Source organism: Ciconia boyciana, chromosome 23, assembly GCF_034638445.1.
Source record: "Ciconia boyciana chromosome 23, ASM3463844v1, whole genome shotgun sequence".
NCBI lineage: Eukaryota > Metazoa > Chordata > Aves > Ciconiiformes > Ciconiidae > Ciconia > Ciconia boyciana.
Genome location: NC_132956.1, coordinates 118,735 through 143,350, shown reverse-complemented (window position 1 = coordinate 143,350; position 24,616 = coordinate 118,735). Strand labels below are relative to the sequence as shown.

The 24,616-nt window shown below is 38.6% G+C and overlaps 2 protein-coding genes across 3 annotated transcripts in view; one reads left to right on the top strand and one right to left on the bottom strand.

Moving 5' to 3' along the window:
• The window catches only part of LOC140643359 (uncharacterized), a 131,252-nt gene that overhangs the window by 76,381 nt on the left and 30,255 nt on the right, over positions 1–24,616 (top strand). The window contains exon 5 of the mRNA XM_072845023.1: positions 14,493–14,679. Within this exon, the coding sequence (XP_072701124.1) occupies positions 14,493–14,679 (187 nt within the window). The remainder of the gene's footprint in view (positions 1–14,492; positions 14,680–24,616) is intronic.
• NGF (nerve growth factor) overlaps positions 1–24,616 on the bottom strand; it is a 35,316-nt gene that overhangs the window by 2,606 nt on the left and 8,094 nt on the right. For both annotated transcript variants that reach the window (XM_072886297.1, XM_072886296.1), the window contains exon 2: positions 1,565–1,705. The gene's annotated coding sequence lies outside the window, so the exon portion shown is untranslated. The remainder of the gene's footprint in view (positions 1–1,564; positions 1,706–24,616) is intronic.

The window sequence follows — 24,616 nt, the reverse complement described above, 5'->3', positions numbered from 1 at the left end:
GAAGAGAAAGGCCAAAAGCCACATTAGCCGTAGTCTGCGACAGTTGGGATGGAGAATTGGGGACAAAATGATGATGATGAGAGTCAAATCTCTCTCAGAGAAAATCCTTACTGTTCCAAAGCTACTTTAATTTGCTTAAAACAAGGCTGAGGGTTGCTGCTTTCCCACATGCTGCTCGTGCTTGAGCAGTCATCATCGTCTGTATAAGGAAATAGAGCTGGGTGTAGCTCAATAGCTTGGCTATGCACGATTCAGAGAGTAACCCCTTGCTCTACAACCAAATCAAAATCAGATGGTTCATTACATCTCTAAAGACTTAGCTTTCCCGACAGAAATGTTAATGGAAAAGGTTTGCAGAACAAAATCCAGGCACAATTTAGACATGCCAATAGCAGCCTCAACCTATTGTCTTTATACATAACCCCTTTTTTTATTATTTCCTTCTATAGGAAAGAGACATTGCAGTGTCAGCAAGGAGCTGTTTCTGGTTTTGGGCTATACAAGATTCAGTGCTCTAAAATGCAGCTACATTTATCTCCCTTCTCTGAGTTTCTTATGTTGCATATGCTAAGATTATTGCTTTAAGGCCATTAACAAAATCAGAAAGATCTCACCTGCTTGCCTTTTTTTTTTTTTAATAACTTGCCTTGTTATTTCCGCTCCTTGTGGTAAAGCATTCTGTGGGGTGTGTGGCCCAAACACAGACAAAATGTATTTGGGATACCTGGTAGTTTTCCTGAAGATTCAAAATTGAATCTTTTAATCAATTATTAAATTAGTGGAGAATAGAAACTGACAGATTAAAAAAGTGGACTAGACTTGATGACAACACAAGCAGAAAATGTTAACAAATAATAGGTGTGCCTTAGGCTGTGAGGATTGTGGAGTTTTTTGCTGACATGTACAGGTATTTTACAGACTATTTTGGGGGGTTATTTCTAAACTTTGGTACATACTTAGTTACTAGACCCTTTCATGGTGCTTTCTAGAAGTGTTCACAGTGCATGCCAAGTGCAGCCACCTGAACTTCCAGGGAGATGCACAGCTGCCAATTCTAGTGCTGGTAGTACATGGGTATCTGTAGCATTGGCCACAAAGGGTATCACAGGCATTTAAATGTCAAAAATAAAAAAAACTGTACTAAAACAGAGGACATTTAATGAGAACTGTGACTTCTAAGTGGACCATCTCTCATTATAAGTAAACATTCCCCACAAAAGGTACAAAGTCTGGAGACAGAATAAAAGAAGACAGAGTAAGTGGGAACTCCCATTTTAGCCAGACAATAGCTAGCTAGGGGGTATCAGTGAAGCAACTTGTTTAATAAGTCAAAGAACTATGCTTTTCCAAAAATAGGAGTATTAAATGCAAACTGCTCTCATCTTCATTCTTTAGAAGACAGACCAATGATTTTTACGTGCAGGATGACAACTCTCTTCCCCACTTGTATGTCGGTCAAGTGTTATTTAAACACTTCTTCTGGTATAGCTGTTCAGGCTAATGCGTGATACCGGTAATAGATGATTTCAGTCTGCTCTGAGAAGAATGTGTGTGTTGTGCTTACCTCTGAGTATACTGCACAAAAAACTGCTCCCCCAGCAAGGTCTTTATTTCATCCAGACGCTGAGCTGGGGTTGGCTGCAGCATGCCATCGGGCCAGTTTGACTGCGTAGCTGAGTCTGGGAGTTGCTTATTCCACGTTCCCCTAGAAGTAGAAGTATTTGTTTCAACAATTAGCCAGCAAATAAGTGTTTTCAGTACCTTTCCTCACTTGATAGCAGGAGTACAGGGACAAAAAAATCCACTTGCTTGGCTCTCTGAACTGTGCCTTTTTCACTGTTACAGTGTAGAGGTTGTCTAAAGTGCAGTTCTCGACTTTCAAGAGCAGTGCATTTGTAAGACAGAGCTACCTTTATTCAGCACCTTTACCAGACTGTGGTTAACAATCCACTGCTTCTGATCCCTCTTGGGCATCTTCCAGGCTCACCAAAGACCAGAGTGATGCAGCATAGTGGAGCAATACCTGCAGATGTCACTGTGTGAGCTCAGTTTGCACAGTAGCGATAGACAAATGGGGGCTCAGACCCCCCATCATCTTTGTGTGGGAAGCAAGTCTGGTTACAAGTGAAGACACCACAAATTCTGTGCCAGCAAATGCAGCCGATGTAAAACTCGGCGACTGCTCTGCTTGGTTGTCCAGATTGGTCTAAACAGCACCATCACCAGCCGTGTGTCCTTTTTCTGTCACAGTACTTCAAAATGGTGCACTCCTATTGTCAACACTGAAACACTCAAAACCAGAGACGTTTGTAGTACCTGCAGGACATGAACCTATCTATAGGTTCTATAGCCCTATCCACAGTTCTGCTAGGCACACATCTTAGTTATGCAGTTCATGCCCCATGCTTTCTCTTCTTATGATGCCCCAAACACTGGAAGTCCTTTAGAGACCCTGCAGGAGGGTTGCCAACATGCATACTACCATACATTCTGAACAGCCAGTGGAAAGTAACTTTTGTTTCTCCTTTGAGTTTTTGTCAACACATACGGTAACGTTGTCAGTGATTGTAATATTCCACATGAAATACCAGCTACCCACAGGATAGTTCTAGCCTCCCCCATCGCTGTTTGAGCTGTGAAGAAATGCAGTTGCAAAGTTGGCTGGGCTGTTTTGTAGTAGGGTCACATTTAGTGAAAGTGAGTGGAGGAAAGAAAAAGTGTGCAGCTCAGCAGACTGGAGTGATGAAACATCTCACAGGTTGTCCAGTGACAGCGACTGGACTCTGCTAATTGTTTGGAACATGAGTTCCACTTGAACAATTTCATAAGAGACTGCTGAGGGTCTGTTTCAGTGAAGAGAAGATGCCTGAGATCTTTCATTCACACATGGAAAAAGAAAAAAAGAAAAAAAACTCTAAGGCTCTTATACTGCCAGAGCAGAAAGACACCGTATGCTAAAAGGTAGCAAATGGTCAGCCTCAGCGCTGGATGCCTGCAATTTTAGGAAAAAAACAGAAAATCAGTATGCCGTACGAAATGAAACTCGGAGACAAGCTTGGGATGACATTTTAGGGGGTAAACCACGTGAGGTTTACATCCTTGCAATTCTTACCAATTCCATCCTTACCTGATGGAATCTCTTAATCAAGATCTTTGGCAAACTAGCACTGGTGAGGTGAAAAGACAATGACTTACCCTCTTTCTGTTCTAGGCAGGCTTCCCTTTTTCACTAGTATTCAGGCAGGATTCAGGTGAGGGCCAGAGACATACTTGGGTCTTCCTGGCTTAGGAGACAATCTGAAGACTGTTCATAGGACAAATGCCTTAAACCTTGGGGGTTTTTTGGTATGTGATTTAAAGCAGGTCCAAATGAGTTATTTGGCTGGGATACTCTTTTCATTGAGGCAACATAAACTGTAGACCTGCTCCGAGATTTAGGAGAAATTGGCCAGAAGATAAGGGTAGCTGCTGAAGCCTAGTGAAGAAGAGGAAAGCAATGGGCTGAAAGCAACAGCTGCCAACAACAGGGAAATCTCTTGGTCAGTTCAGTAGATAATCAGAAGGAGAATCACAGATTGCCATTTGCTGGCAGAAAATTATCTGATCGTGGCTGATATTTGAGAAGAGCTGAAGATACAAAACTTGCAGACACATGAAGGCACATACTTAAATGCTTGTCCTCTGGCTACTGTAAAGGCAGAAATAACTCCAGTCTTAATTATTACACTGTGAATAGTCATATAGACCCCAAATCAAAGGAAAACTATTATTTTCCTCACCAATTAAATCCAGCATACTGACTCCTTCTCAGTAGAGTACATTTCTGCTTGTAAATTCATGAGTGCCATTGAAAGTGATAGAAACAGTATTTCATTAATCTTAAATATTTAGATAGCTTATCTGTTCCATTTAATAAGGTAAATAAGGGTTGTATAAGGTACTCCTGTACTGCAAAAGATCCTGCTGGATTCAGTGTGGAGATTCAAGTGCATTTGCTAAGGAGAACATGCTGCTAACACCAAAGCATGACCTGGATTAATTTTACACCTGCACAATTTCTGTCCACAGGAGAGCTGGCTGCCAGTAACTGTAGCCTCTGGGTTTGGCTCTTACCAAGATCCAAATACAAGCTACGTAATTTTTAAAAATCTAACTGAAATCTTCCAAGCCTGTTTTCAAGCAGTGCAGGGCACAGGAGTCATGTGTTGCATGCTCATTTGTATCATGTTGTGCAGCACTTCTGCAATGCTTTGGCCACTCTTTGGATTTGCTGCTGTCTGTAGGTCATGGCTCATGTTTTACTGTACCTGTGTGGTTGAAGCATTTAGGAGTTAAGCTAGTTACAGTGATATGACTGTGTCAGAAAGGTCAAACAAGGTTCTAAAATCCAAAGCTTCATGCTACCAGACTGAGTATGCTGTATTTTTGCAAGAATGTCCTAGTAAAGTAATAACCCTTTCAGTGGACTCTTGACAGTTTAGTAACAGTAATGATAGAGCTATAATATGCTGGCCACTGCCAAAAATAATCCAACAACTTTTCCGACTGTTCTGCCACCCTACGAAAACACTGCTTCAGTTCCAACTGGCTGGTTTTTAACCACAAAAGAGTTTATTTTCAGCAGGGCTTTTTTTTAAGTTCTTTTACTGTCTTCTTCCCGGATTCCCGGTTGTGGCGGAATCCAGTAAATGATGCAGTGTTGTTCAAACGATGCTGAAGACAGCATCTGTATACTACTCTTCTCTACCTACCATTCCCAGAGATTAATAAAATATCCTACTGAAGTAAGTATTTCTTCAGAATTTACATGCATTCAGGATTACAGATGTGGGGGGTAAAAACCCCCACTTCATTCTTACTTCTTAGTCTCAGCACATATAGTAGGAGTAGTGGCACATTATAAATATATAAAATGCTATTTGCACATGAATGCTTCATAGGGATTTACAGTAAAACAAATACAGTATTTACCAACTGATCTAAGGGCTGTCTGAAAAAGGTAATAATTGAAATATAGATGATCAGTCTCCCTATTTCTTTGCATGTTTGGCAATCACGCAATAAAGATGCCACTAGTAAAAGCTGAACAGTCTAAAAGCAATGTTACAAGGGGCTTAATGTAAGAGTGGAGAAATGGATCACAGCAAAAAGCAAGGGGTTCTGTGTCTTGAAAGACTCTTTGCTTGCAGGCACCTGTAAGTGAAACAAGTGCCAAACAAAACAAGTATATATAGGGAATTCCCATTTTTTTACACAGTTATCCCACAGAATCTGAGGAAGGAAGGATGAAAAGAGCATGTTGCCTGGAAACTTTTTTAGAACTGAAAATTTAGTAAATTTACTAAATTAATTGCTTCCAATAAGAATAGCAGTGCTTAAAGTTGTCGCCAAATCTCTGTATAGATCTCTGTTCCATGTAAAACCCCCAAACCTGTAACTCTTGATTCCAGTGCAGATCAATTTCAATTCAGACTGCAGTACTTGGACGGTTAGCAACTGGGTTATAAAGCGTGTAAAGATCTATGTGAGAGTTTTGGAATTCTGAGAGCAATTTACAGATTTGACACTTCTCTGTGAAAACTGTGGTTGAATTCTGGCAGTTCTGTTTTTGCTAGAATACAGAAATACAGCTCTTTTAAACCTGGAAGCATTGATAAAGTATCATTACAGTGGGGAGAAAAAATGGTGTACTATGTTGAAGTAGTTCAATTTCATGACCACCATTTGTATAACTGGAAATAGAGCATGGAATATTGGACTCCAGGACATCACCCACTCTTTCTCCACAGGACACTGAACAGTGCAGCTTCTCACTTCAAGAATGTTAATGTTTTATTTTAAACTTTCTGAAGGAGAGAAAATGGAAGCTTGATTTAGCACAACTCCAGCAGACCACTAGTGGTGATGTTCAACCAGCACAAACTCCTCCCTCAGGTATTCAGCTCTGTCAGAACAAATCAGAAATACTTCTTTTGCACATCTGTCACAATCCTAATGTTTTAAATAGCTTTTCTGGGGGGGTGTATTTTAAACAGAAGTGACTGGACTTAACCAACCCAGGAGGGTCCCTTCCAGTTATGTGTTCTTCTAAAATCAGCTGTTTCCACAGAATAATATTATATATACTTGATGGTAACTGGCAAAATTTCAATACCATGTTTTGCTACGTTTCAGGGGTATTTTTACATTTGTGTTTAAAGTGGATTGATTTTGCTCTTTCATTGACTTAGTAGGAAAGTCTGGGGGAGACAGATGAAAACCTGCTACTTGAAATTTACTTGAAAAACATATAATTACATTTCAGAAAATTCATGGTCTTCTAATGTTTCTTATTTCTAGTTACATTTGACCATGATATCATGAACAACGGGAAGCTTTCCAGTAGGGAAATTTGCTCTGGGGCTTATAAGAACTTCCCAGTATCCATCAGTCCCAAGGCATTCAGATCACTCTGAGAATAATCATCCTTGAGATTAAGAACAGTTTTCTTTTTTCTCATACCTATAGAATGAAGAGAAACAGCTGCATTCTTCTTTGCTGCCAATGTAGTGCAGTTAAGATATATTTAAGTCTTAAAGGAACATGAATTCTAGTAATTCAGTTTCCAGCAGACATTAGTCTCACTGTACTGCCTTGTTTCAGCTAGAAACAGTACTCAGAAACCGGTCATCCAGGTGTTTTTTGCAGGATCAACAATAATGCGGTTCTTTTATACAGTATGGTACCTCTAGAACAATCATTGTGAGGTGAAGCAAAATGTTTTTGTCATGACCAAGAACAATAGAAGTTTTAGCCACAAGTGTATATAAAGCTTTCCTGCTAGGCCAGCTGACAGTCAGCCAGCACTTTAATAGTGATAACCTCTAAGGTTTAGTTTACAAATATTGCACTAATACAATGAAGGACTCCTACTATCAAATCACAGCCTTCTCCTTTACGGCAAATCCCTACCTTACAGTGTCTCTTACAGTTCTACAAAGATGATTTATCCCTTCCCAGTGTTGGTATATTGGCCGAGTCCCTTGGATGCTGTAAGTTAAAAAAAGGGATTCAGTCATTAATAGTCAGACTGCACTATGGCAGAATTTAATACACATTCTCTTGAGACAAATGGGAGTGATCATTTTCAATCACACCTCACTTAAACAGGTAAAACTTTTACATTTTTTTTTAAGTTGCACATGATTTAGATCCAGCCACCAAACTTTACAGGTTAAAAAAAATGTGGTTTTTTACAGAATGATGACTTACTTTCCACTCAGAAACACCGAAGAGTTTTCTACAGTGAACTGTAAGGGCTGAGGATGTGCGTTTAGCGCTGAAAACTTTTCAGTTTTCAGCCCAATTAATTTTCCAGTTAGCTTTTGCTGACAGTGTGATCTGAATGCCTTGCCACATGCTTTTGCTAAATGCGAATGGGGATGGGGTGGGCAGGAAAAAGTTCCACGTTATTAGTTTGTTAGAGATTAATATACACTCGGTGTATTAAAAGTGTGTAATTCCATCATGTCTGGTTGGAATGTATTCTTGCTTTCCTTGAAGAGTGCTGTATTATTTTTTTCATTTGAGGTTTTTGTCTTAGCATTATATGGTTCTGTAAATATGGTGATTGTATTGCTTTGTGAAATCTCACGATGTGAGACTTGAAAGACCAGGAAAATAAATAAAGACCTGGTGGAGCAATCAGTAATTAAACCCATACTGCTGTGTTACAGTTCTACCAGCCTGAAGTGGAAACTAAAACCAAGCCTTGATTTTATACCAGGACACCTCTGACACCGCACATAATTACTGTCATAGTACCAAACAGGCAGGAGCATCCTCAGCTTGCATGAAGTGTGCTGCTGCTTGAATTAAAGGAACAAAATTTTCCAAAATGCTTTGGCAAGCCTTTTTGTTGTTTGTCATCCATAATGCACCAGTAAAGCTTTAATTATGTCTCAGTTTTTATCCTAGATACTTACTATTTGCTGCACATGGAATACTGATTAGGCTGTTAGAGCACAGAAACCAATGGTAGTATGTAAGACCTGTCTGTCTTGTAGGTCTTGAGGTTCTTGGGTATCCTGCTGCTTCCAGTAATGCCTGACTAGGTAAAGTGAAGCACTAGAATTGAATTGGGCTATCAATGTAGTATTACTATCTGTAAATGTTAGTAAAAATGAAGCATGTTTGTCTGTAATACAGACTATTTTTAGTGCCTTATTTTAATAGAGAAGACAGTGCAGCCTTCTAATTGCATATTTACCAGATTCCATTAAAGTAGCTCCTATACTAGTAAGAGAAAAGATAAATTAATGCTTAGTTTGGCTCAATCAAATACAGCAAGTAAATTATTTTCTAAATAAAAATAAACATAGGCAATAAACATAGGCATAGAATGTTGTAATCTAAAGCATGATACAATTTGGAATGTTGTTTTCTGTCATTCTTGAAATTGTTGGCGTACTTTAGGGATGTGCAAAAAATAGAAAGAATATTTGAATCTTTTTGTCTTTGTGATTACAGAAATGCTAATATATCTTGAATTTATGAAATGACACCTGTCTCAGAAGTGAGCTCCCTAGGGCAAATAACCTAGTTACTCTCAAGTCTCATGCAGTTCATGCAGAAGGTGTGGAAGAACAAGGGATTAGGCTTGTGCGAACACACATCTAATTTACCAATTTTGTAATTCAGATTACAGGAAATAGAAGAAAACCAACATCATAATAGCAGGAAATCATAGTTTTCAGACTATTGAATGAGTCAATAGAGTCCCCAAAGTATTTGATTAGACTTCTCCATTTCAGAGATGAGAAGTGGTTGCTTTATTCAATAATGACAAAAGAAGAAGTTTGTACTATATGGGGTTTGACCCAGCAGTGAAGTTTGTGCACTTCTTTCCAATGACACAATATGGAGCATGTGTGCTGTGCTAGCGCTACTGGTAGAGGATGGTTTGCAGCCAGTAAACTGCTGCTTGTTTTCTGGTATTATTTGCAATGATGGATGATATGCTTGGCTGTCTACGCAGCAAATGGGATCATGGAGGTCATCAAAATAAGCAGCAAGTAGTGTATTAGTTTTATCTTGCTGCTTCTGGTAGTAAGAGAGAAGTGAGGGAGGCAGTTGCTGCCGAAGTTGCTGTTAAAGAGAAGGTGTCTACTGGCACATCTTCCTCACTGAAACATTTGAACAGGTATATGAATTTAAATTTAGCAGTAGCAATTCAGGGAAAAAATTTCTGAGACCTGACAGGCCTTGAAGGGAATCCATAAGCCATTATGACTAAGAGCAGTGTCAGAGGCACTACATTTCAGCTTTCCCTTGATCTTAGCTGATGAGCAAGAAAATGGGAATTTTTAATGGACTCAAGATTTCATTCCTCTATTATATCTACAGTGACTCATCCTGTAAATAAGAGCTTTATGTATGCTGAAGAGCCAGTTGGAAGCTACCTGTGTCTCATACACTTCCTTTTGTTCCAAATGCTTCCAGTACTGAAATGTTCCTTGGAGTATTTCTAGGGAGAGCAGTAGACTGAGAAAAATGCCGCCCTGCAGCAATGAGCGTGCGTCACGTTACCATGATCATCGTCATCACAGGATGTGCAACAAATATCTACCCTAGTTTTCTGACTCAAGTTTACTGTAGGCAAGGGTAATAACAAGAATGCTTGATAGCCCATGATGCATCCGTCCATTTTGGGTACTTAAGGGAAAATAGCGCTATGAGTCTTGACCTGCAGGGTGGGGATTCACCAAATCAGAAACCAATAAGGCTTTGGAAAAGACTTCTTAGGGTTTATTTTATGCTTATTGGGGCATAAGTAATGGGAATGGCTTATTTGCAGGAGCCTAATTTTATCACTTCTATCCTTCTGAACCAGTACATAAATACTTCAGTTGCTAGTGCCTCTGCAGAGAAGCCCAAAAAGAGGAGAGGAAAACAAGTCTATTGCCCATCACCTTCATTAACACTCCATTCCCTCAGAGCACAGGGTGCCGAGTGAAGCTGCCTGATGGGAGAGATCCAGCCTGCAGCAACAGGTGGTGCTTTCTTGCAGTAGGTGATGGAGACTTGTGATGCAGGACAGACAGAGTTCAACTTTAAAAGGCTCGCTTTGTAACTACTGACTTGTAAAACATAATCGACACCTCTATTTCTAAGAATGTAATGTTTAGCCTCATGGTACTCTCACATATAGAATACGCTCATGGGAATGTAGAGTCATCAACAATCATCTAAAATGTGGCTTCCTTTGGAAAACAATACATGATCTTCAGGTCATGATGGCCATACCAGTAAAAACTTGCAATGGGATACAGCTCTTATTGTGACAGGTTGGCTGTTAGTACAGTGTTAAACATGCATGGAGCCACCCTGACAGAAGATAAAATTTTATCCTATTTAAGATAACAAAGACAAACTGATAGTCATTAAATAAAAGATACAGAAATTGTCTCTGTCTGGATAAAAATCTCTTTAAATACAGTGAAGGAAAAATGAATTAATGGCCACTTATCAAAACTAGCGAGAAATCTCTCTGAAAATAAATGACAAAAAACAGCCTTAGAAGGAGCACGTGAATCTGGTTCTCCTGAAGTTGATGGCCTCAGTGGCATAAAGCTGGTAAAATTAAGTGAGCTAGAAATAAAAATGCTGGCTGGAAAGAAGTTATCTGGGCATACTACAGTTGTATATCATCCCTATGTTATCATCTATAAAGCAAATCCTAAAATTAATGATTGATATGTGATGATTACTTTGGAACTTTCAATATAGACTTCAAACTGTATATATATTTTATAGGACTCCAGGGCTTCATAAATCCTAATTCATTGGCACAAAGGAGTGACTCAAGATCTCGGGCACTAACTGACAGGAAAACTACTGCAGCATAAATGGGATAAATCCATCCCACCCATATAAAGTTGGATGCCTTTGAGGTCTATGGGAACAGATGCCTCCATCCTACCCAGCTACCAGCCCACATGAAAAATTGCTGCTCACCTAGAGTTCCTGTCCAAACACAAGAAGAGGAGTCGTTCCCTAGTTGCTCCTTAAAACAGCGAGTCCAAAAGAACTGCATGAGGGTGGGTGCATGGCCTGTCCTTCTCTCTCTCTACACCTTTCCCAAATGGATCTTGAGCTGGTTCTGCCAAGTGTCTAGCTTGCTATATTTGGTCCTGAGGTTTCCAATACAAAATGACCGGAAATGAAAGAACGGGAATTTCAGACTTTATGAAACTACCAAAATCAAACTAGAATTCATCTGGGAAAAGAAAGTATGAGGGCAATCAGACTACAATGTTACTATCCCATCTTACAGCCAAAAGTAGTTAAGGCAGAAAAACACAATATCTTTAAGAGCCAGTAAACTTTTCCAACTAGTGATCTTATTCCAGCTATTCAGAAGGGAATATAAATCCTGATTCTTGTCCAAACCCTGATTAATAAGAACCAGCTGAATCCTAACAGCAATGCTAGCATTTAATTTTTATTCAAGCTCATAATTTTCATTTTTGTTGTCCCTTTTCACTTTTCTACCACTGTACAAAGAAATTTGAAACAAATGAGATTTTTAGCAATTGCACATGTATTGTAGTGTAATGCATAAAATGTGGTGACTCCAAAAATGAGGTACAAAATAAAAATGAGCTGTTATATCATGATCAGATTCCCAAAGATAGATTCCATCATCTGTAATGTTTCTCTAGATCTTGAATTTGGAAAATAACATTATGTAAGTACAAAGAGCATCCAGAAATTCTGGCCAGGATCCTCATGACTTTTAATACTTGATGCCTGTGTGTTTCAGGCTTTGCTGTTCTACTAATTCTTTACATCAAAAAGGAATTTTATCTTCTACTAATCTTCCAGTGCTTTTATAACTATTTTAAAAGCCTCAACGATATTTTAGTGGGGCAGGAATTCTGAAAATACAAAAGGGAAGTTCAAGTGTGTCTGTACTTGGCAAGTCAAAATACAGGAAGGATGCAACAAAGAAGGCTAGAGTTCAGAGAACTTTAAAATGTATATTCTACTGAAGCTGAGGATCTGGCTGCACTTGATAAAAAATTTTGTAGCTGGAGCAGTTCAAAATGATGTGTTGGATTTTTTTCCATTACAAAAAACCTTAAGGATGTAGATAAAGGATTGCAAAATAAAACTGCTCTTGTGTTCATTCAGAGATTTCTGAGATAGTGGAGAAATAGTCAATACTGAAACAGAATATTACTTTGCATATGTAGGATTTTCCATCCAAAAATGTCAAGTCATTTTACAAGCATTTAATCAAATGGGCCTTGCCACTAGCTTATGGTCTATCAGTAGAAGTTACTTCTGTAGCATGTGAAGAACCTGAAGAATAACATAGGATTCTTGCCAAGCAGAAGCTATGTTCCTTTTCTCCCTTGCCTTGCCTCCCTCTCCCCCCTTTTTTTTTAACTTCTAGGATATGCTTTCCTATTTCTAAATCTGTTTTAGTTTCATGAGACCTACGGAATTCAATTACCTTCTTAGTGATTGAATTCCCTCTCTAATGATTTACTTTACATGACAATATGGAAATCATGACAATATGGAAATCGTGACAAGAAAACGCAACTGAGAGCTTTAGAAATTGAATTCCTTATTTTCATTGCAATGGAAAAGGGGTATTGACCCCACGGCAGTCACATTCATTCTGTGCATAACTTATTATAACTACATTTAACTCATTTTGTTAAAAGTCCACATAAGGTATGGGAATAATACTTTTAATTAACTTAAAATGTTAATATTTTTCTTTAAATCAACATGCCCCAAGTTGAGCTGTTGCTCATTAGCAGTTTGACTTCTGTATTCTTTGACATATCCTGTAAATTTGAGAAGGATATAATTTCTGGATGAGTACTGGACATAAGCAATGGAGAGCAGGGAGCTGTGTCCTGCTATACATGAGGTGACATGCAAAGATTTGGGCAGATATTTGTGTATCTTCTCATTGCAAAGCCTGAGCTTGTTCTGACGATTGTAAAGGGGTAGTGATGCTCAAACTCTTGTACTCCACCTGCCTCTCCCATTTAATTTGCATTCAAAACAATTTCCTTAGAATTCCTAAGTACTTCACCACAGAGATATGAAAGATGGTGGTTTTTGCCATCTAAACTAAGCAAATAGTTTAGTTGGGTGCAAGAAAAACTTTCAACTTCGAACGCTTTTAGTAGTTTCTGGTGACTTAAAAATTGAAAGTTACTAAAGAGGTGGAAAAAAGGGTTTTCTTTCTCTGCACAGCAAGACCTTTTTAAATCTGGTGCAATTTTGAAATGAGAGGATAAAATGTCCTAAGAACAAGGTCTGTAAGAACAGAGAACCTAAGAACAGAGCTGTCCACAAAAAAAATCTGTAAACACCGCCAAATAAAACAGAGTAAAACACAGAAACACTGAAAGAGTTATCAGATTGCAGTATCATCTGTGTAACTGTTGTAATGTTCTCCGGAAGCACAAGTAGTTCTTACAGGAGAAATAAGAGTGTCCTGACATCTAGGGTAGTTTACCAAGAAAAACATGAGGTTCTTGCTATTGCTTAGACCTTTAAGCCGTTTGTTTTAATACTTTGGCTCATCTGGACATGATCAGAAAAAGGAAACACACAAATAGGATTTCATCTTTGAGTTCTAGCACTTCAGAAGCAACGATGCTACATCATTTTCTATGAAGAGACAGAGCTGTTCTGTAAACTGTGGTGCTGCTGGAATTTTTACCCATGTGCTTTCATACTTTGTATGTTTGTACTCGGTACTTACTTAGGATTAAAGTATGGTTTCTATGTAAATGTGTTGACATTTATGCAAAGTGCTCCATACCTACATTTTTTTTTCCTGTTTGTTTTCTGTTCTGAACTGTTTTCAGCCTGGAAGATCGTCTTGATTAATTGGCAGCAGCGTAAACCATTGCAAAGCTGATCTGCATAAGGGTTCAGGGTGTTTGGGAAACAGGTCCGATTTCTTCGCACTCTTTTATTTGCCTTCTTGTCCTTATTTGTTCACTGTGTTTTTGTGTGTGTGTGTGCCTCAAGTGGTAGAAAAACAAGTGTGGTTTTGTCAGTGTTTGTAATCCATACGAGTACCAGTTCCTTCTCTCTTTACCATAATCCATTTTTGCACCTTTCTTTATGGAATGAATGGATTAAAAAGCATTAGGAGAATGGGATTACCATCCCTAAGTCCAGCCTGTGACTGCTACTATGACTAAGTGGTACAGCAGCAAACACACATGATATGCACTTGCACTAAATCACTCTGTCAGGGCCAGACAGACCTGTGCATTCCCTATCTAAACAGAACAGTTGTTCTGTGCAACAGTTGTGCTGATTTGATAATGATTTGCTGGGCAGCACGCTTAAGGACCAAGCAATATATTCCTGCTGGTAAAATCTTGTATTCTCTGAAACTCAGTATTCTCTGGAACTCTGCCCCTGGTCATGCCTATGTCTTGACATACTCTTTTTTGTTTCCTCTCCAGCTCCAAGTGCTGTCTGCTCCACATGCTTTCTGACTGTGTCCTCTCTTTTATTTGCAAGTCTCCCTGCCTTCTCCTTTCACACATTGAGACCAGCTGCCTCAGAGTTGCTGCCCTTCCCAGTCTTCGCTGCAGTGCACATTGGACCTCTTGTCGTCTTAAGCATCTTGGCTTTCATCTTCTGTGGAAGGTATTTACTCATTACTGTATTAACGCATTGCACAGTGACTCACATGGTTGCAATGCTAGACAACTGCTGGCAACCATAAAGAGAGGTACTAACAAAATGTAGTGGATTCTGTACATTAGCGACAAAATTCAGAAAAACGAATTAAAACTGCATATCCTTGTACTGAATAAGTAAGTACAGTGACTTGATGTAGGAGGTTACTTCATTCCTATGCTCTGAGAATCTCAGCTCTGCTTTAGTTGAGACCCTGACACTAAACCTATGAGGCCAGAAAAATACAGTCCAAACTTCTGCACTGTGCAAAGCTCCCAGCATCCTGAGCGTGTCAGGCAGCTGCTGCACAAAAAATTTGACTAATGCTCCCAGAGAGCAAAGATAGTTTGAACTGGGTCCATATTTTAGCTGTGTGGTGTGGGCTTCTGGGCACAGACCCAGTGAGCAGTGGGCGAGTAGGAGTTGTCTGTCTTTGTATTATGTCAGAGTTTGAGGGGAGGCAGCTGCTGTGAATGTTTTAAGATAGGAGGTTTTTCTTCTCCGCCCAGACATTTAAGGTGAAATGAAATTTAAGGTGAAATTTAAATGTGGGAAGGGGTTTGTCTGGATCTTGAACCAGCAGCCTCTGGAGCCTGACCGCTCTGCAACATCCCTACCTCACACGAAGCCTGAAAGACGATCAGTGTAATATGCAGAGAAGTGAATGATGATACGGAGTGCAAGATGTCCTCCCTTGCTGGCAGTCCGCAGCTGTCTCTGAAATAAATGCCTGTGTCTTTGAACAGTTCTCCTGGTCATACAGTTATTCTGTGCAAAGGGACAGTTAAACAGAAAAGTGTTTGTAAAGAAAAGATCTGATCCTTTCTCATACTGTTCACTCCCTTGTACATGGGAATCCTTTAAGCAAACAACAAAGTGCAAAGAAGTTTAAATGAAGTTCAGGCTTCAGCAACCTCTGCTTAAGAACAGGAAACGGGGAGTTGGACTAACCTGCCAGCCTCAACAGTTCTTACAAATCTGCATTTGGCAACACAGTTGCGTTAGGGACATTTGTAGGGTTCTTACACATTCATTTTCAGTTTTCTGGCATCATCTGGTTCCTGAATGCATTTTTTGCTACAGTGAAAAAGTAGAATGGGGAAGATGCGTCTCTTTTAATTGTGCACTTGCATGTTTCTACCACTTTTTCTAGAACTCTCTTTGGCCTTGTTCTAAGTCTGAATAAATCTGAATGCCTAAATTGCGAAGCAATGCTAATCGCCAGTGTCGTTGCATGTCTTTACACTGTGCACACTTCAACTTTCTGTGGGGTTCACTGACTTCCCTGGTATGCAAAGTTTGAAATGGGGGAATTCTATTAAAAGTAGGCCAGGATTAGAGGATTACAGTTACTGTGTTTACCAGCATATTATTTTCCTTGTTTCTTTTATTATATTAGGTATGAACTTTTTTTCCATTTCCATAGTGAGAACAATCAATAGGTTGAATGTGTGAACTCTTGGAACCGGGATGACTAAACTGCTATAACAAGTTTTCTCACCCTACATTCATCAAAACAATCTTGCAGAAGCTGATTAAACAAAAACTTATTTTAGTACTGTATCACATACCTTATAAAGAAAATGAACTATAAAGAAAATTAACTCTATCCCAGCCAAAACCAGCACAAGAACATATGGGGGAAGGAGTCAGAGTGGGAGGAGGTACTTCTGAAAGTTGTGGAATGGTAACTTGCTATAGGAGTGAGAAGCTATAGAAAGAATAACTTGTAAATAATATTTGAAGGCTACAGCTGGTAAGTGCAATACAGCTTGAAGTTCAGATCATGCTTCTTCCAGTTTAATAAGGGAAAAATGTTGCAGACAAACGCACATATGTTCCTAGCATGACAAGATGTGAAGAGCCTTTGGTTGCTTAAACTACTGAGAAGGTTGGCAATTCCAAAACGTGTAAACTCATCAGCTTGAGGCAGCACTGCAGCTAGCTATGGTATGCAAATGCTGTTGATACCCCTACTACAAAATGGAGTGTGTTATTCAAACCAGTGTGGATAAAGAGTTATGGCCTGCATGGAAGAGTGCTGTCTTTGTGCAAACTTTTGTGCTAAAAAATGGTAACTTGAACTCACAGATATAGTGGTTACCCTGCTAAAAGAAGACTTGGAATCTCTTCCCAGAATTACAGCATTTTAATTAGAAGAATGAGAGCAAAGTCTTAATCTTGTTAATAGGGATAGACACAGATAAGGCAGAAACAAAATCCACAGCAACATAGCCTAAACATGAAAATCAATGGCTTGGAGGCTAGTAACAGCAATGCTAGCTACAGCAACAAAGCTGCTCCCTGTCCCTACTTTTCATACAAGACTAAGCTTGACAGTGAATAAGTTGGAAGAAATACCTCTTCTGCCTTGTAACACTGAGCTACATCACACGCAGCTATTTGAAAATATATAGCTGAAATGCAGGGCAAGGTATTTTAAATTTATAAACCAAGTCCACAGATACATGATTGTTTTCTTTAAATTTCCTTTTAGTCCTTCTAAATTTTTGTGACATTCAAGGATCAATAAGAATCTCATTTGTAGCTGGTTCTGACAGATGTTAATCTTTCCCTTGGCTTTGCAGTCTGCTTGAAATAGTACTTGTTTCTTCATGTCAGGCCTCTGGCAATGCTCACTGGAGTTAGGATTACAGTCTCCAGTGAATCCCATTTTTACTGTCATTAACTTTCTAAACTGTTCCCCATAGCTGGCAACCTTTCCATGCTTGGAGACCTACTTAGTGGGAAGCTGGGAGAGTGATGTTTTTTGTCTGTCTAGAATCATTGTGCCTTTAATTGAGATTTGTTTAACTTTGTCATTAAGTCCATTTACGTTGTAGGCATTTCATGACAATGATCCCATACTTCACTTGTACGCTGGCTGCGTTTCTGTTGTGATTTACCTATTAATGAAAGAAAAAAAAGCTCCATGTTTACTTAAGATTCTTACAAGTAGCCTTTTTTTTTCTTCTTCCATTAACTTGGTTAATAAATTCAGGAAATTTTTGGATTGGAAATTAGAGACATGGCTCATCTGCAGATTGTGTGCTATGTTCTAGCTAAGGAAGTGGCTAGATTTATTTAGCAAAATACAGGTGCTCTGGTTTCAGTAGCTACTTGTCTAGATAGCAATTGATGCTGCTGTCAGAACCCATAAACCCTGGTTTTATGGTTGATTCCAAATTAGGGACAAATCTTGATCAGAAAGCAACAGGAACAGAAACATTTCTCCCCAAAATGACAAGGACTTCACGGCGAACAGAACACACTGGGTGCAGTATTGCTATTTGTGTTCCTCAGTCGTACAGCTGTGTAACAGATCGTAGGTTACAGGTTACTTTCCTTCCCTTAGAATGTGAGTCAGGGGTGACCAAAATTATGTGAGTTGTAACATGAGCTTGACAATGATCACTTTAGCAGTTGGGAAAGCCAAATACTTGCTTCTTAATAAGAAAAAAGAAAGCTGATTAATCAGCCAGCGTCATCCTGCTCTACCTCAGTGTTGATTTGAATGGCATTCCCTATGGATTGGCCTACACAGAGGGAAATGACAAACCATAATCAAGACTGAGTGACTGAGTTCAATCAAATGTTTCAAAATATCACCCATGAGTTTTAGATAAAATAAAAAGCAGGGATATTCTCAGTCAAGCAGTTAATTGCTTCCTGAAAACTTGTATTGTTCTTTGCAATAATTCAAAGATTTTCACTAAGGCTCCCTCCAAGCCAGTAGAACTTTATTTCCATTTTATAGATTTACATTAGTTTACACTGTAATGTACAGATTAACAGACGAACATGGCACCTGCCCTCTCTCACATTCTTCTTTCTGAATGATCCTGCAAGGCTGACTTGTTTCTGGGAGAGATAATTTGCAGAGCCTCTAGGAATTAAAACAAGTTTTTAGAAGCTTTTAGGAAGATGAATAATACCAACCTACCCAAGGTCTGCAGATATTACTACTAGCAGCAAAAATCACACCTGGAAGGGAAATGGGGTACTTTAGAGTTAAGTCAGTAGGTTTTTCAGTTATTATTTTTAGAGAATTATCCCAAAAGGATATTTCTATGGGTTTTGTTTCTTACATTAGGAAAAATTGTTTCAAATAGTAGCTGAAGACAGGTTACGTCAAATTTTTTGCAAGAGTTTGTCCAGTTGAAAATAATGGTGGTTGTTTAAATACTTGTCTGGTTCCTGATATGCCCCAGGTTGTGTGCAATGATGAAAAATTTATCATCAGCACATCTCTAAATGAATCATCTTTTTTCCTGCACCCACATGGTCACACAATTTTACTGACTGCTTGCTTTGATGAATATTTGATATTTGTCACGTGAAGCTGTTCCATCACATTTGTAATATCGGAAGTTCCAAGCACACTTAACACCTTAATACGATGTCACAGTTAATGTATTCCTAATCATTTTGTGACCCAATACAATATGACACAGGAGTCTTGTTTAATTACCAATCATATAAAGATAAAAGTTACAACACAGACATCTGGCTGCAAATCATGCACCTGGATTAAACATTTTCTCATCTCGCTGTACTATACTATGTAGCACAGACTGCGCAAAGCAGGTCGTAGAACCTTAGGTAAGATCCATTATTATAAAGTAAGCAATTACTTTTCTTTCTTGTTGTTTTTTTTTTTTTTTTTTTTCCAGTGGATCAAGGTGATAAATTTATCTCATGCCGATAAGGCTTCACTCAACACAAATGCTGGAAATGGAAGATTCTTCCTTTCCCTTTTTATTTTATGATTTGTTGAATGATGGCATTGCTGGGAGAAAAGTGAAATAAAGCTGAAGGAAACAGGAGAAAGACGTTGAAGGGTTTTGTCAGAGCTGTTCTTCAGAGTTCAGTTCTGTTTCCTCTGCTTTGTGCCTTAGCACAAGTCCATGCTGCATTGCTTCTAGAACCACGTAATTTGGAGCTCCCCCATATGAGCGGGGAAGGTGGAAAAGGATATAAATTCTCATTGCAAATTCACACTGGACCTTTTACTCACAAGTTAAGCTTGTTACTAACTTAGAGTTTATAATACTAATTTTCAATTCTGGTTTTCTGTGCTGGGTAATGTTAACCAAAAATTGTTTCTTTTTCTACCTTTATGTTCAACCCTGCGAAGAACAGTATTTGGATTTCGTAAACAATCTAGGTACATTTACTCCAAAGCTTATATACTGCACGTACAACTTGTGGTCAGCGGGAACCTGCTGGTGATATACATGAGCTATCTGATATGGTTTTGGTCTTTGTTGCCTAGTCATTGGTCACAGTACAGGAAGCATAATAAAATGCATGATCCTTTCCCCACATAATTATGAGTCTAGTTTGTATTTCAGTTTAGTGCAGATCACTCAGCAGCGTGCAGGACAGAATGAGAACAACTGCCTGAACAGAATACCTAAAAATATTTTCCCATAGTGAAAAATAGAAATTGCATCCTTTATGAAATGTATGCATTTGCACAGTAGGTGAAGTGCCAAGCAAACACATTCACAAAGTCTTTGGAACTCTTCTGCAGGCAGGACAGCATACCATGTCTGGACTCCACACATTCTCTAGCTCCACAAAAAGCATTAAGAAAAGTCTAATTTCAAATCTGTATTTCCATGTTTTGTGTGCCGATATTAATTAGTTCAAATAACCTGACATATTTGAAATTCACTGTCATTGTATCACTTAACACTGTATGTAACCATGTATTTTCTTTGTCTGGATATTTGATGCACACCTCATCTTGTATTTATTACAGTATTATTTGTTAATGCTTCTGTCTGTTGAATCAATTGTCAGGAACAATCATAATAGTCACAAGAAAGCAATTTTATTCTGAATTGGAAGGAAGGTAGTATGCATGAGCATGTAGTGGAAAGAGACAAAAGATGACATTTGTAGCCAGAGGTGATCTATAGTATGAAAATCCTAAATACTGTTGAAGAGTGGGACTCCACAGATTGTTGTCATAATCGTGGCAGTAGGAATAGATTTTTCTTTGGTATTTGCCTATTTTTACTACAGTGTTCATCAGATGATGAATTCATGACAATTTTAGATTGTCTAACGCAAGACAATTTTAGATTGTCTAACACAAGACAAATAAGCTTTTTTTTTTTTTAATAACAACGTATGCCTAGCAGGTTTCTGACTTAAAAATCTTTTTAAAGAGGCCTATTGTGTTTGCATTTAGTGTATTTACACTATTCTGTGGGGTTTTTTTGGATGAGTATTAGGTTCAAAGCAGATAATCAAGTTGTACGCCTTACAAGATGATTTTCTGCCTGCTTAAAATCAAAACCAGAGGGAAGTTTTGATGATTAGGTGAGTACCTAGTTTCTGTGCACAATGTCAGAGTTTAAATATATGTCACTTGGAAATGAGCTTTTGCAACTTTGTTTCATTTCAAAGGTAGAGAGATGAACTTCAAATCTGGCCAACAATATTACATCAGTTTTTCTGTGGCATTGGAAATGTGTTATTTTCTTAGAAAGTATTTCCTTTTACTTTCAAGTGATGGCACGACCATAGGTCAAGTACTGAGGACTGAATTCAAATTACTTGAATTTTTTAAAAAATTTGAAATACTGAACAAAGGTAAGAAATTCTACAGTTCATTAAATAGCTTTCTAATTTCTTTGCTTTCAAATAGAAAAGAAGGAGTGGGAGAAATGAGAAGGAAAGGGCCACATGCTTTTCTCTCTCAAAAGACACAGAGAAAGAAAGTGGTCTTTAGTACAGTCCTTCTCAACACTAGTGTGTTTCACAGAGGCAGTTTACAGTGCAGGAACGTGCATCTAGGGAGAGCTCATGGATCAGAGTCCCTCTAATGCATGTAATTCTGCATGCTTTGGCAAAGCCAGAAACTCACGCTTTTGGCGTATATAAAGTGTCCTGGAATGTGAGGCGGAGCAGTGAACCTTTGCACTCTTCTGTTTACAGCATGTGCCTGAGAAAATTATGAGAGGAAGGTTTGGCAAGAATGACTGGGGCAGGGAGGATTTGGATCTAGGCAGAACAAAACCATAGATGTTGAATATTTATAGCATTGATAAGAAACACCAATAACAAGGAGAGGAATGGAAAGGATTCTTGACATGGAAAATAAAAGCATGCCTAGTTTCTGTGGCTTGACATTTCTGTAAATAAAACATGAACTACTACACAAGTTCAGTGCATAACTGAGTACACAGTTCTTGGTTGCTGTGTAGGCTTCAAACTGGGTTCAATAAAGAGCATCACCTGTTTGTAGTCTGTTTTAACACAGAAATGACACTTGTGAAGTGACACTACCTTGTGAACCCTTGACCCAATGACCCCTGAAATTGTTGAGTGTCGATCACATCTGACAGAAGGTTAGAGGTTTTAAAGCTAGTAGGTTTCTACATAAAGATAATATGTTAAGGATAATGTGTTTCTACAAGTTTGATGAAAATGCAGGATAGGTAGAGGTCCTGACCAAAATAAAAGCTATGGTGTTAGAGGTCCATTTGATTAGAGAATTTATGTTAGGGCAGACGTGTACCTGTATGTCCTAAAAGTTATTAAAACCTTACAGGTGCTTTCGAATTTAGTAGACACCAGAAACTCTGACCACCACAGAGAACAAGGTTTCATTATTTCTGCTGCTTATTGTACTGCTTGTTTTAATATGGTGAAGGGACTGAAGTAAAAATACAAACCCAGAGGAACAGAGAAGGGTAGACCCTGAGCTATTCAACATGTGTGTCTGTGACCTGCAGCAACAAATAATATTTGCAATTAATGTAAGTATGAAAAGTATGACAAACAAAGAAGAGGAAAAAACTTTTCATAGGGCATTATGGATCACTTGGTAAACTGAGCATAAGCAAACAACACATGTTATGAAACAGCCAGTATGTTGTAGGCATATAGAGGAATGTCATCCATAGATGAACAAAGAATAACAGCCTTATTTATGGGACTGGAGTTTTTATTACGGGAAGAGGCGAGTATAAAACAACCTTGAATGAATGTTAGATAATTGATTGAAAAATAACTGTCTCCATGCTGTACCCACAGTAAAAAGAGTTAAAACGGGATAAAGAGGCAGTTTTCTCTCTGTACTTATTTATTTCTCTTGACACAGTTTGTGTACTTTTTCCTTCCAGGTAAGAAGTGCAGTTAGTACGATCAGTTTTGCTGAGGGAAATGAATAAAATTGCTAACACTGTGATCAGAAGAAAGAATAATCAACTTGTTCCCCATTAAAGAGAACCTCTTTGACATACTATGAATACATAAGAATGACTGTGCTGGACCAAATGAAAGGCTCATCTTGTCAATCCTGTCTCTGACAGAGGCACATAGAAGATCCTTAAGGAAGCGTCTAAGAGCAAGATAAGCATGTAGTGGTACGTTTCCAACCACTCTCCTATCCTTCTGCAGTGTTTGGATGAGCAGCTTTCTGTGCCAGAGGGGTTTTCTGTGTGTTTAAAATCTTCAGTGTATTTCCCTTCCGTGTACCTGTCTAGCTATACCTTGAATCCATTTACCTTTTTAGCAGCAAAATACCTTGTGACTACATGGTGTGCGAACAACTGCTTTCTGTTGTTATTGAACCTGTCATCAGGTGGTTCCCTTTGATGCACTTAGCTTTTGTAGTGGAAGAGGCACCAAGCATCTGAGCCTTCTGAATCTGCTCGTGATTTTAAGCCCCTTTGGACTTTTACTGTTTTGCTTAAGTCCAAAAATATGGTAGTGGGGAGAGCTGAAGAGCTGGGCCTAGTCCCCAGTACAGCAGCCAAATAGTGAAAGAATCTAGCCTGTGAAAGGATATCTTTTTTATAGGTGATGGAAGCACTTAACCTGAACTCTTGGTCAAAGGCAATATATGATAAACAGATAAACTATCAAATCTGATGACTGTGAACTGCAGACAGCTGGAAAGGAAAAGCAAAAAAGAAACCGCTAAACCAAAACCAAAACCCCCAAACTGACTAATGAGAGAAAGAATGGGTGGCTTCTCGTATGCAAAACCTTGTAGGTGTCAAAACAGTAATAAATATAGGCCATTATCACATGAACATCATCCTTCATCAGTGGAGCCAATTCGAGTCTTACCTAGGAGACTGAATGTCACCCATAATGCTGTTCCTTGGTTCTGAGTTCCTTAAAGAGCTGCTGTATGGCTGTGCTCTGCTCATCCCCAGAATTCTGCATTGATCACATCTATCCAAGAAAATAATACTGCAGAAAGTTTGCTGCTTGTTATTGACTACCCAATCCTGGTCTTCTAGTAAATGGTACATAGATCCTTCTTTGAGCAGGAAGCTGGACAGATGACCTTGAGGTCCCTTCCAATTTGATTTATTCTTTAATTCTACACATCTTCTCAATATTTGAAGGCCATCTTCCTCTCAGGGAACACTGTATAACTGACCTGCTTAATTTGTTCTGTATACTGTTTTTTTTAACAAAAATTTATTTATGTTTGTCACTTTGCAGTATTTTCCATGTTGAAAGTCCAACACAAAGCTTAGTCCTTTTCTAGATGTCTGATGATGGTAGCAATAGTTTAAAAAAAAAAAGAAAGATGTAACTATGCATTTATTTTTTCTGCTACTTACGAATTCTTAGGAGATCAGAAACAAACAAAAAAGTATACAAATGTGACATTTTCTGGTGATCAGCAATCTGAACAAACTTGTCAAACATGATGCTGTAGGTGGTGTCCATAATTCTACTTGTGCTCATAAAGTGCTAGCACACAAAAAGAAGACAGAAAGCCATGGAAAACTTAAGATACCCTCTACGATATTAATTTTGGATGTGGAATTTCCTGTTCTCTTACCAGTACATAAGGAACATATATCCGTTGACCACGAAAGACTCTTAAGAGATTTTCTTAATTCAGACAGAAAGCTGTAACTTT